The sequence below is a fragment of the Panicum virgatum genome, chromosome 9K (assembly GCF_016808335.1).
Source record: "Panicum virgatum strain AP13 chromosome 9K, P.virgatum_v5, whole genome shotgun sequence".
NCBI classification, from domain to species: Eukaryota; Viridiplantae; Streptophyta; class Magnoliopsida; order Poales; family Poaceae; genus Panicum; species Panicum virgatum.
In genome coordinates, this window is record NC_053144.1 from 69664964 (window position 1) to 69678538 (window position 13575).

Sequence of the window (13575 nt, forward strand, 5' to 3'; positions counted from 1 at the left end):
GGCCATCCCATGTCGAAATCAAGATCACGGATAGGATCGTGGAGCTGCAACATAGAGAGGAGGTCATGTGGCAGCAGCGTTCGAGAATAAGGTGGTTGACAGCAGGGGACAAAAATACCCGCTTTTTCCACCTACGAGCCAGCCAACGTAGGAAAAAGAACAAAATCACAAGCCTGAAGCGGCCTGATGATCAAGTAACTGAGGATGCCCAGGAGATGGGCAGTTTAGCGACAAACTTTTACAAAAGTTTGTTCAGTTCAGAGGGGGTTAGTGACATGGAGAGATTGCTACAAAATGTCCCAATAAAAGTCACACCCGAGATGAACGACATACTCCTTACACCTTTTGACAGTAAGGAGGTGAAAGAAGTCCTTTTTCAGATGTTTCCAACAAAAGCTCCTAGGCCCGACGGATTCCCGACGCACTTCTTCCAGCGCCATTGGGAACTGTGTGGGGAAGAACTTACTTCGGTGGTGCTACGAATTTTACAAGGTGAAGATGATGTGGCAAGCATTGACGAGATCTTGTTGGTTCTGATTCCGAAGGTGGAAAAGGCTGATGATCTGGGCCAATATAGACCAATAAGTCTATGCAATGTAATCTATAAAATTGCGTCGAAGGTGGTTGCTAATCGCCTCAAGCATATCCTTCCCCAGATCATTGCTGAAGAGCAATCTGCTTTCGTCCTTGGCCGGCTTATTACTGATAACATAATTATTGCTTACGAGTGTATGCATTCTATGAAGCAGAAAAAAGCTCGGGACTTAAGCTGTTGTGCACTGAAGCTTGACATGCGGAAGGCATATGACCGGGTTGAATGGTGCTATCTTCAGGCGATTATGCTTCGACTCGGCTTCCATCAACTTTGGGTACAGATGGTAATGCGATTGGTTTCCTCAGTCTCTTTCTCGGTTCTATTTAATGGTGAATGCCTTAACAAGTTTAGACCGTCGAGAGGAATCCGCCAGGGGATCCTATCTCTCCATATTTATTTCTATTAGCAGTAGAGGGCCTCTCGTGCCTAATAAAATCAAGAATTCAGTCATCGCACTTAAGTGGAATCATGGTGGCGCCGTCGGCTCCGGTGGTCAGTCACCTACTATTCGCAGATGATAGCCTATTGTTTTTCAGAGCTAATGTGGCGAGTGCACAGGAGATTAAGGAGATATTGCAAATATATTGTAAGGTGTCGGGCCAGCTGGTGAATATGGACAAATCATCTATTCATTGTGCCAAAGGTGTTCCTCATAGCACTAAGGGAGAAATAATGAATCTACTGGAAGTTCACAATATGTCCTTGAGCGACAAATACCTTGGCATGCCATCAGATGTGGGGGTCTCGGTAAGTGGCGCTTTCAAGTACTTGAAAGACAGAGTTTGGAAGTGGGTTCAGGGGTGGATGGAGCAGTCGCTGTTAGCAAGAGGCAAGGAAATTTTGATCAAAGCTGTGGCTCAAGCGATTCCTACATATTCCATGTCCTGCTTTAAATTACCACGGGGATTGTGTCAACATATTAACAGTGTTCTTCGTAAATTCTGGTGGGGAAGCAAAGAAGGAAAAAGAAAGACTTGTTGGGTTGCCTGGGATGATATGACAAAGCCGAAATTTTGTGGAGGATTAGACTTTCGTGACATAGAGTTATTTAATCTTGCCCTGTTGGCTAGACAAGCATGGATAATTCTGCATGGTCCTGACTCGCTTAGTGCACGTGTTCTGAGGGCTGTGTACTATTCTCATGGGGATTTCTTGGGAGCAGGTCTGGGAGTGCATCCTTCGCGAATGTGGAGGGTAATTATGGAGGGCAAAGAAGTTTTGTCACAGGGAATCATACGGAGGATAGGCACTGGTGACTCAACTAAAATCTGGTCCATGAATTGGCTACCCAGGGATGGCCTTCTCCGGCCTGTGCCGACAGATAAGCCGGATCCTCCGATCATGGTAAGCAAGCTAATTGACCAATCTGAAGCACGATGGGATCAGCACAAGTTGGAGCACTACTTCAACCCAATGGATGTCGAGGTGATCAGTGGAATTCCTCTCAGCATGAGACACCAGAATGATTTCTGGACATAGCATTATGAAAGAAAAGGGGTGTTCTCGGTGAGATCAGCCTATCGTATGCTGGTGATGAATAGAGAAAAGATGACGGCATGGTTAGATGGCCGGCCAGGAAAGTCTGACTATAAGTCTGAAGAAAGAGAGTGGAAGTCGCTATGACAAGTTCAGGTTCCTTCCAAAATTAGATTATTTCTGTGGCGCTTGGCGCGACAGTCTATTCCTTTTGGCGATGTTCTTCATCATCGAAATATGGCTGCAAGCAGCTCCTGTGCTATCTGTGGGCTAGAGGATTCTTGGAAGCACTCACTTGTGGAGTGCAACATGGCGAAATGCATGTGGGCTCTAGAGAAGGATGAGATCACCGACCTCATTGGAGAATTGCAGGAGCAGGGCGCGAGGGCGTGGCTGGCGCATGTATTCTCCGAACTGGCCAGTGATGATCTAGTACGGGTAGTAGTCACGATGTGGGCTATTTGGTATGCAAGGAGAAAAGCAATCCATGAAGCTATTTTTCAATCCGCGCTATCAACGCACAACTTCATCAGCCATTATATTGCTGACTTGGAGCTGACGAAACCCACGCCAAGGGAAGATAAGCAAGTGCAGTACCAGGGCGCCAGATGGATTCCCCCTCCACTAGACTTTGTTAAGATTAACGTGGATGCTGCAACATCAAAGAATTCCAACCAAGCATCTGTTGCAGCTGTTGCCCGTGATAGCTCAGACTCCTTTCTTGGTGCATCAACACTTGTGTTTCCTGGTGTATTTGATCCAAAAACTTTGAAGGTATTGGCGTGCAGGGAAGACTTGGCTTTGGCGAGCGACCTCCTTTTTCAAAAGGTCAGAGTTGCTAGCGACTACTTGAACACAGTAAGAAGTCTTCAGGAAGATGGGATGGGTCGGTATGGCCACATCACCCGAGAAATCAAGGAGTCAATGACAAGTTTCCTGAAGATTGATTTTATCAACGAGCGGAAAGAATTCAATCAAGAAGCATACAAGCTGACAAGGAGTGCCATCTACAATTCGGTTGGCCGCCATGTGTGGTTTTGTTATCGACTGAGGGGTGTTTGTATCCGGACTATTTCTGTTCATCGTTGAGTTGTTTTCTACCCCCTTAAAAAATCTAAATAAATAAAAAATAAAAATATCTCTGAGAAATAAAAAAAGGGAGAGGCGAATAGGCGACTCCGGGCACTCCGCGACATTGACCTGATCACCTGACCCCACTGCCAGTCAGGTCCTTTCAAAGCCGTCGCCCCCAACCCCGTCCCGTCGCCCCCAACCCTACGCCCCCTTCCCCAGTTGAAGCAAAGCAGAGCCCTACCGGGTCTCCTCTCCCACCTCCCCAGATCGGCGATCCCCGGAGGCAGCGGCGATGGCGTCGTCGCAGGCCAACCTCGAGAAGATGCATCTCCGCCAGAGCTACCGCAACCTCTGGCACACCGACATCATGGGCACCATGAAGGCCGACTTCCCCTGTATGCAATCGCCCCTGCTCTTAGCCCTCTTCATTTCCTCCTTTTTGTTCCCCATCTCTCCCGGTGCGTGATCTGGCCTCCCGCAGGGGAATTCGTGTCCTGATGTATTTTCCGCTCCTTTTGGTGTTGCAGACTGCTGCCTCGCGCTGTGGTGGTGAGCGATCGACCCTCCCCGATCCCCGTTTCTGCGGTCTTTGGGTATCGAAGACCCTTTGCTTTTCGTAGATCTGAGGAAATTTGCCTGCTCTGTTTCCCAGTGTAGTTAGGGTTTTAGGGGATTTTAGTTTTGAGGGTTCTGTGTGGATTCTGCGTTGTGCATTGGCAGATTGGCACTTCCCTCTTCTGGGGATTTGGCATATTCGCATCAATTATTCCTTGCGCATTTAAGTTTGGCCTGCAGCTGCACGACATTGGGACAGCTAGCGTGTCTCTATAAATTCCTATCATTGTGACAGGTTCCCATAGCCTATTTTTATCTGCTGCAAACCCAGAAGAGGATAGCTGCCTGCTTTTATCTAACCCTGAAGCCTGTTACTGTAGAAATGATCAACAGGAATTGGGGAAATGATCCTTTACTAGCTTCACCAGATGAACTGGGCCAAAGGGCATTGAAAGCGTCTATTACCTTTTGTTTCTGATGGGTCTTGGACCAATAATGCTTGTTCTCTGCCTTCAGCTTCGTTCCGGAATATGCACTCACTCTCAATCAACCATGAAAGGGCTTTATTTTGTTTGGCACTCAGCATTTCCAAACCATTGCTAAGGTCTAGTATGTCTACCATTTTGTACTGTGCTGTTATGGCATGTTGTGCTCATCTAGCATGTCAAGGCTGTATACATTTGCATTTGGTAGCCACGGTTATAGCACTTGGAAATGTGAAGATTTCTACCCATCTGTTAATCCGCTGCATTTTCCTGTTTCTGTTCAGTGGACCATGCGTGTCATACATGCTTCGCAAAAGGGCTCTCTATAATGACATGTCAAGGTAGCATACACTCGATTTTGTTTTGTTAGGATTGTCACATGAACTTTTTGTTTAGAGTCTCCCTCATCACTTATTCCCATTGCGCTTTTGTGATGCAGATATGTCTGTTGTGCTGGATATATGCCATGCAGTGGAAGGTGTGGTGAAAGTCGGTGCCCAGAGTTTTGTCTTGCAACTGAGGTACAACAATGCTCATTCAATTTTCTTTTTACCTTACTGTTTCTTCTCAGTGTAGTGCTTAGTTTATGAGTTGCACATGCTTGAATTCCATATGGGATATGTCTAATGCTTGAATTCCATATGGGATATGTCTAATAGCTATTATGCGGATGTTTTAAACTGATGGCTCCTATTACATGGCAGTAGTTCGAACTTATTCAAATTTCATATTTCATGTCCCTTCCTTGTCTGTGTCTCTTCGGTTTATAGAAACATTAATCCGATAGAATATCAAGAGATAGGAAGGGAGGCCAGCGGGTGTTACCATGATGGAATGGTAACGTACGCATGTAGTCTAACAGCTAACCTCAGTGTACATTATGTATTCATGGTATCCGGGGAACACAGTGTATTTAGCTTGAATGATCACAAAGGATCAGTTATACTTGAGACAGGCTTCTGCGGCTAGCTTTTTCTTTTTGGTATTTAATCAATATACTAGCTACCATTGTACAATTGAAGGCTTGTGGGGCGGTGCTGATGTAAAGCCCCATTTGTCACATTAAAACCTCTGATGCCGTCTTCTCGATAACTTGAAGTCTAGGTAAAACTTGATCTAACTTGAACCTGCTCTTTGCCGCTTTCTTTTCAGGTGTTTCTTTGCTTTGGCAATTCAGTTGCGTCAACCCGTTTCTTGCTGCAAGATGAATTCAACATACAGACAACTCAGTGCGATAACTGCATCATTGTAACCCCACTTCCCTCTTATATCTCTTCTGTCTAAAGCTGCTTAAATTTAAGGTCCTATGCCGGGCTTCCTGCAATGTCAGCTCAACTGAATATCACATTATACTGTAGGGCTTCATGGTCTGCCTTCAACAAGTTGCTTGCATCTTCTCTATAGTTGCAGCTATTGTTGGGAGTGAGGAGCTTTCAGAGGCTTCCCAGATCCTTAACTGCATGTCTGATTTGGTCTACTGGACGTAAGGCTCCCTTAACCCTCCTTACTCATCTCCATAGTAGTGTTCCCAGTTCTGATAATTGTATTCCCCTTCTTTGCAGGGTATGCGCATGTATGCAGGTAAATAACATCCTTTTTTGCTTGTAACCTTACTGGTCATCACTCTCCAAACCCTTGCATCTCCATCTTATGCCATTGAAATGCAAATGCAGACACAACACAAAATCGAAATGGACAAGAGGGATGGGAAGTTCGGCCCACAGCCCATGGCAGTGCCTCCAGTGCAACAAATGTCACGCATCGATCAGCCTACCCCGCCTCCTGCCGGATACGCACCACAACCAGCCTACGGTCAGCCTTATGGTAGCTATCCACCTCCAGGTCAAGGTTATCCGCCAGCTGGTTACCCCCAGGGTGGTGCATACCCTCCTGCTCAAGGTTACCCCCAGGGTGGTGCATACCCTCCGCCTGCCCAAGGTTATCCCCAGGGTGGTGCCTACCCACCGCCTGGTTACCCGCAGCAAGGTTCCTACCCCCCGGCGCAAGGTTCCTACCCCCCAGAGGGTTACCCGGCCAAGTAAAGAACACACGTCAATTGGAGAGACGCCTTTGCCAGGCACCTGAAATATTGTGGACATGTAAACAGTAGGACTGCCGTAGCATTATAGGTGATGTCGAGACACCATGTGCGATTGCTCTGCGTGGTAAACAATGAACGGTATTTTGATCCTCTGGTGAACTCATCACTGACATGTGTCGAGTATATTCTTCAAATAAGGAGGGGCGGTGAATTGTGCAAGTCAGTCAGAAAGTTAATCTGTAACTGAATTTGGTGATAACATTACGTTGTTCCTGGAGATTGTTGGTCGTGTTTGTGTCATGTTATATGCCTGAATGAATGCTGTGGTTGCGAGTTCACTTTACTCTGTATTATAATCACAACTTCATGGCAGTTGGTAATGGAGTGAAGGAATGAAATGCTTATAACCACGAGCATGGAGCGGTGCCTTTCAGATATATTATCATAGGACGAGATGAATAGACAAAGAGGGACAGCAACCCTCAAGCTGTGCTAGCTTATTGTTGTTTTTCTTCTTTTTCCTGATGATGAAACAATTATCAGGTTGATTCCATGATAGTGAGGTCTCCACGGAGTTGTCCTTGGTTGAGACGTAGCTAGCTCCAGCATCAATTGCTTGGAATATTTGACAAGTTGCATGACAAATCATCTCTTGGAGGCATTAATCATATATATATATATATAATCATGTAACAGTAGACACTAATCAGAATCGTTGTCCTTGCATGCGAGAAGACTTGTTCATTATACGCCGGAAAATTTTAGTATTATCATGAGAGGCTTGCTGCTTGCTCCAGCTCTCTTAATTTGTCTTGTGGTGTTGGTTAGGCCTAATGGTCCAATTAATTTCCACCGATAGTCGGATTTTGATCAATCTGGTACACCTAATTGATACAAGGCCCACAGCGATAAGAGATCCCGATCCATCCATGAAGCAGCCGTTTTTCCCTCAAAAAAAAAAAAATGAAGCAGCCGTTTGAATGGTTTTGCACCGTACCAACTGTATATGATTAACAACCACCATATTTTCTGAATGCAGCAGATTGTTGTTGCCAGGTAACAGCAGCTTAATTAGTACAATTACAAACATGAATGCAGTATCTTTCTCTTTTTTCCCCCCCTTCTGCCAGCTGATGATGGTATTTTCACAGGGAATGAATTAATCCTCAGATCAGATTATATACGTACAGTGGGGACAAACTATATCTATACAGTAACAAGAATAATATGCATGGTTTGAGCATACGAGCTCAAATAAAAATCACAGCAAACAAATATGCCAGTGGTCAGACTAGTGTGTGTGTGTGTCATGAAACTGTCACCTCTGACTAATGACTAGATATACAGTTGAATCGGTCGATCCTCTTTTATTTTTTGAGAGTCACCATGGTCCAGCTCCGTTTGATTAGCGTTGTTGGTATATGTATCAGGTATACATTATGCAGCTCGATCTCCATCACCTGCACACACATATACGTGTGTATCAGAAATAATCATTGGAGAGATGTATCAAATCATTATTGGAGGTAGTATGTATCTATCATTATATTGGTCACCTTTTACGCTTTGATTTGAGGGTTGACGTCTGGGAGTTGTTGTGCCAATTCCTCTTCCTCTGGTTGATGAACCAGTTGTTGATTTGTTTCAGCTGCAGGCCAGTCTCTTCAACAAGCTTCGCCTTATCGTCTTCCTGTACCAGCCACTCAAATGATATCATCTTTAGGGTGTGAAGCGTGCATGATACATTAAAAACCACACAATTTTTAATTTCTTTCCTGAGAGAACTCATTAGCAACCATGCATATAATTAAATGCCACGAGGAATATTTGCCAAGCTTATTAGTCATCAGCAAGCTGGACGATGATGGAGAACAGCTAATGATATGAGGGCGACCACACCATGATCAGTAGCAGCAGATGGCTGGTTGCATTCTTGCATGCATGCATGATAGCTACAATGCACTCACCGTGGGGTATGGCCACTTGGAGTGCTGCTGCCACCATTGCTTGAGGATGCTGGTGGTGTCCCCAGGCAGCTTCCCGGCCCTCCTTTTCCGAAGGATTTCTTCCCTCACATCCTCTATTCTTGACTTGAAACCCTGCAACGAATTCGACATGGACCTCACATCAGCTTAAAGCCTTAAAGCTCAGTTTATTTATTTGCTACAAGTTAATTAAACCAGCTTCAATTCAGCTCAGAGAATGCCTTCTTCTTCTTCTCTCTCTCTCTCTCTCTCTCTCTCTCTCTCTCTCTCTCTCTCTCTCACCTGTTTGAGCTCGATCTTGAGCTCCTGCCTGACCCTCTCCATAAGGGAGCGCTCGGAATCGGTGGGCAGGAGCGGGCCGAAGCCCATCATGTCCTGCCCGTCGGAGCCCATGTCCAGTGCCCCCTCCAGCATCGGCGGCTCGTCCTCGTCCTCCGACATGGTCGCCCCTGTGCCTTCCTCCAGTGTCGCGCCTGCATCCATCGATCAGTAAATGATTTTTATTTAGCGTCAGCAATAATTATGATTTCCCCCTCGAATCGAAATGATCGAACAGAGTTAATATAATGACTTCAAATAAAACAAGAAATTTTCCTCGAGGACAACCTCGTTTGCAGTAACGGCTGTGAGACACCACACAGACATGTACGGGGCATGCATGAATGACGAAGGTTATGTGGACGTGGACGAGACATGCAGGAATCCGATCGAGCGTGCATGAGAGAAAAGGCTGCTAGCAGCTTGCCTAGCCAGACAACTGTACCAGCTCAGCATGGCCACTTGGAAGGTACCCAATTAAACACATGTATGCAGTATGCTAGCTAGATCTAGAAGTTTTTGGAATTAATTTTGCAGCTAGAGAACTAACCATCGAGTCCAACATCTAATAAAACACAGTTATATATATAGACAATGGAATTTTTCTAGCTAGCGCTCTTTAACCAATGAATCACCGCTCTCATTGCTTGCACCAAAGTTAAGCTAGAGATAAAATTGGTAGAGTGTGGAAAATTAAGAAGAAATAAATCTTGAAGAAGTATATAGAGATGACGATGCAGCAAAATGGTGATCCTGAACCTTTATAGAACGGCATAATTGTTTACTTGTTGTAAACATTGTGATTAGCTGCTGTGACCAAACTTAAGAGTCATAGTTGAAGTTTGTACACACGCCAATAACTTGGAGGAGAGGTGCAATATACCCTTATAAAAGGGAGTGCAAGAAGTATGTTCTCATCATACGAGGCCGAGCATGGTCGTGTTCAGGTAACATAGGGTATGTGGTGGTGGCGAAATAATGAGAATAAAGGAGATGATGATATGCTTTTTAAGGAAAATTTATGATTTTGTTGATCTTAGATGAATCCTTGAACCGGCTTGAATGCTCACTTCTGTCCTTGGTGTATGTGATGTGTGTATGCCAAAACTATATGGATATATAATAACTTCTTTGAATTTTTTTTGGAAGAAGTTATTATATACATGAAAGACTCATATACATACAAACATATACCATACACTTATCGATGATTCTTTTTTCTACCAACTAATGGGTGCGTGGTCCAACTATATAAGCACCATATCTCTTCTGGCTAGGAACCATCATACATGCTTTTGATCTCGCTAACTACATAGGAGAATTGGGTAGCAGGTTTAATTTGTTGTCAAAATTTTGAAATTTGTCCTTTATTAAGACTTCAAAATAATAACCATTGGAAACCTTAAAAAACACGCTCTTTAAAATTAAAAGTGAAAATTATGCTCAAAACAAGAACCTTTTTGTAGTGTGGCTTCAGTCATTTTTTTTTCACTAACATAGATGGTATTAGGGTTTATTTCTTCTTCTATCCTTACCATGTACGATTTGGGCTGTTAGGCTTTGTTTACGTGGGCCTTAACACCATCATCGGACTGATGATCAGTTTGGAACATATTTCAGTCTTCAATAGCCAATAAATATACTACGTATGCTCTACTTGATTTGATTTTTGCATTCTTATTATTCCATTATTGCTCATCAGCGAATACTAAAGGGGTACGGTGTTTGCATCCAAGCAAGTGCTAATGCTCCATAGTGCTAAAGTTTAACATTATCGTGTCCAAACGGAGTGCTAATGGGGTGGGCTAAACTTTAGCCACACTTAAAATTTTTAGCGAAAATATAAGTGTTAATAGGTTTAGCACATCCAACAGACCCTAAATCACCTGCTGCTTGTTTAGTGTTTTGAACCATGCATCAATCTCAACAGATAAAAAACCTACATGGAGAGGAGGATTGAGAGGAAGCCTTAAAACGCAAGGCACTCACACACATACACACCATGAGAGGTAGAGAGGCCATGGAAGACGACGCTACAACTAATTTTACCTTTGTACGCTTGCAGGCGTCAAACGAAACTTAAGAAACAGTGAACGTGTGTACCATTCAGACTAACTACCACAGGGACGAGAAAAGTGCGCCTGATAGGCAAAATCTTGAGAAAAAGAAAATAACTAATAACACCAGAAAGAATATGCATGGAAAGAGAAATTAATTAGAAGGAGACTACTGGTACTGAAGAAGAAGCAAGAAGGGGAGGCAGCAGCACCAATAATAAATCTTACCGGTTAGGTCCTGCAGTGACTGCTCGATCTCGCGGCACGCCATGACGGCCTCGACGGCGTGCACCCGGACGTGCTGCTGCAGCTGCTCGCGGAACGAGCACAACAGCATCAGGTACTGCGCCTGCATCGATCGCCACGCATCAAGACATATATGATGCATATATAGGATGGAAGAAGAAGCTAGCAATCATCAGCTCGATTCAATGGAGGCCTAGCTAGCTACTAGCTAGATGCATGCCATGTCTAAGCTAGAGGGCATGCAATTGCAGTGTGGCCGGCAAGCAGAGCAGAGGAGGGATTACTGATACACGTACGAGGAAGGAGTCGAGGTCGTGCTTGTCGTGCGGGGAGAGGAAGGGGCGGTGGTGGGCGGCGTAGGAGTGGAGGAGGCCGCTGGACTGCGCCAGCTGCGCGTCGATGAGGGGGAGGTGGTCGATGGGCGTCGCCACGCGCAGGCACCCCACGTGAGCCGTCACCAGCTGCTCGCACAGCGGGTGCACCGCGATCTCCCCCTTGAGCAGCCGCCGCTCCTCCGCCTCCGCCGCGGCTGCCGCGGCCGCCGCCGCCGTGGCCGAAGACGACGAGCACTCGGCGCCGCCGGCGAAGCCCACGTCCATGCCCAGGCTCCCTCCTTGATCACCACCGCCCTGCATATATGTGTCGATCGACGGCGACGACCTTCTCCTCCCTTGCAGCCTCTCCTCCGATCCTTTAATTGCGCGGCGGCGGGCACCTAATAGCTCGAGCAGCTAGCTTGCTCGGTCGTGGCGCTAGCTAGCTTTCCTGCTGCTGGCCCGGTTGGTGCTCCCGCCGGCCGGGCGGTTCGCGTGCACAGCGTTGGGTACGTGTGGGCAGCAGGCTGGTGACCAGCTAGCTAGCTAGCTAGCATATGAAGCAACTGGGGGGAGGGGCGGGCGGGCGGGCAGCGCCCAGCGGGAGGAAGAAGGATTTAATGGGGAGTTAGTTAGCAAGGACACAAAGGAGGATGGTGAGGCGTCTTTTCGAGGGTTCCTAAGCCGGGGGGAAACGGCAACGCAAAAAGGCGGCCGCCCGCGACGGGACCTGCAGGCGGCTGAACGATCGAGCTGATGACGCCGGACCGGATCGGAGAAGAATACAACACGCGCTCTGGCCAGGTGAAAAGAAAAGGAAGGTTGAATGAATTGCAAGGCCGGCGGGCGGTAAGAAAGATGAGAGAGAGACAGAGAAGTGGTGATGGATGATCGAGGTGGGGGACAAGAGCTTTGGAATCTAAGCATGCCCAAAGAGGAACAACTAAATTAAGGAAGGTGCCTAGCTACATGTAGTAGCTAGCTTGCTACCAAGAGTTGCACCAATGTGTTTGTTTTTCTTCCAATATAATAAATGAAGGGGGGGTGGGGAGTGTATATACTAGCTTCTTCACATGGATCATGTGTGCCTAGCTACAGGTAAGGTGCATGCATAAAGTACTCCCTCCATCCTCGAAATAATTGACGTTTAGGACAGTGCCAGGGTCTCCAAAATACAACTTTGACTTCTTATTTCTCTAAAAATATTTTTCAAAAAGTGATATATGTATACTTTCATAAAAGTATTTTTCAAGACAAACCAATTCATATAATTTTTACATTTTCAATCTCAACAACTTGAGAGTTATTCATAATTTATATTCTCAAGGTTTGACTCAAACCTTGTCCAAAACGTCAATTATTTTGGATATGGAGGGAGTATCTGAGTAATCACTGCTTACATACTACAACTCTTTCATGCTGTGTAATTTCTGTTATCATGCAGATTCAGTAGTGTTGCAATTAGGCACACCTTTGTTTGTCGGGTGAAAAATGGATTATTTGTTTTTTTTAGTGCGCTATATCGAAGTTTGACATGAAATTGTGGCACCTATTTTAATTAAGGTCAAATAAACGATATGTGCTGTGCGTACGGTTTCTAAAGTACAATTGTGGTGTCAATCACGCACAGAATCCGTCTATTATAAATAAATTAAACTAAACAACCCAATCCAATCTCTTTCCTTCTCATTTGGTAATTTGAATAATTAGGAGTTGGTTTCAAGAAATACTCTTGGTGGCGTTTGGGAGCTGGTTGCCTCTACCAACCTTGCGGTTGGCGCCGGGAATTGGCGGCTGCTGTTGCCTCGGTCAGTCGGTCGTCGTCTGCATTATTGGCTTTAGACAGACGAGTCGGGAGGCATGCCCTCCGGCAGCTGCTATGGTACTCTACTGGCCTGCCCGGCTCATTAGCTACTTAAGCAAGCATTAGTAGATGGATCAACGGCGTTAATTAATCGCATCTCTTCTAGTGTTTAAAGAATTAGCAGGCGTATTACTATATTGGTATTGGTTGGGACAGCTGCTGGCCGTGTGGTCGTCCGTGGTGGGCCCCACCTGCTAATGCAGCTGCTGCTGCTTTGTCTGATCATATCGTAACAGACGGATAATGACGTACACGCTGCCTGCTGGTTGGTTAGGGTTTGAAACTCTAGTATGTATATATTGAGCTCCTGCTACCTTTTGATTTCCCGGTCCTTACGCGTGCTCTCTCTCTCTCTCTCTCTCTCTCTCTCTCTCTCTCTCTCTCTCTCTCTCTCTCTCTCTCTCTCTCTCTCTCTCTCTCACACACACACACACACACACACACACACACACACAAGAGAATTTGTTTCTTATTATTTCTGAATGAATCCGGCCGGCATGTTTATTATTATTGGTCAATCATACATGCATGCTTCTGATCATGTTGGGAAAATCAAGCGCACACA

At 45.6% G+C, this 13575-nt stretch overlaps 2 protein-coding genes across 3 annotated transcripts; one reads left to right on the forward strand and one right to left on the reverse strand.

The window, feature by feature from the left end:
• Positions 1–3321: 3321 nt before the first annotated feature.
• Positions 3322–6569, forward strand: LOC120647503. Of its 2 annotated transcripts, XM_039924317.1 has the most exons (8): positions 3322–3540; positions 3673–3694; positions 4470–4526; positions 4625–4706; positions 5338–5433; positions 5544–5668; positions 5748–5766; positions 5859–6569. In XM_039924317.1, exons 1-8 carry the CDS (start codon positions 3438–3440, stop codon positions 6225–6227), a joined length of 873 nt encoding a protein of 290 aa, XP_039780251.1. In that variant the 5' UTR covers positions 3322–3437; the 3' UTR covers positions 6228–6569. The 2 variants fall into 2 exon arrangements, with proteins under 2 accessions (XP_039780251.1, XP_039780250.1); XM_039924316.1 differs by having other exon boundaries at positions 3349–3540; positions 3673–4526.
• A 664-nt stretch (positions 6570–7233) lies between these two features.
• Positions 7234–11869, reverse strand: LOC120647504 (homeobox protein knotted-1-like 3). Its single transcript, XM_039924318.1, has 6 exons — positions 11129–11869; positions 10815–10935; positions 8494–8684; positions 8194–8325; positions 7783–7916; positions 7234–7686 (listed from the first exon to the last, which is right to left on the reverse strand). The coding sequence occupies exons 1-6, from the start codon at positions 11465–11467 to the stop codon at positions 7683–7685; spliced, it is 921 nt and encodes a 306-aa protein (XP_039780252.1). The 5' UTR covers positions 11468–11869; the 3' UTR covers positions 7234–7682.
• Positions 11870–13575: the final 1706 nt, after the last annotated feature.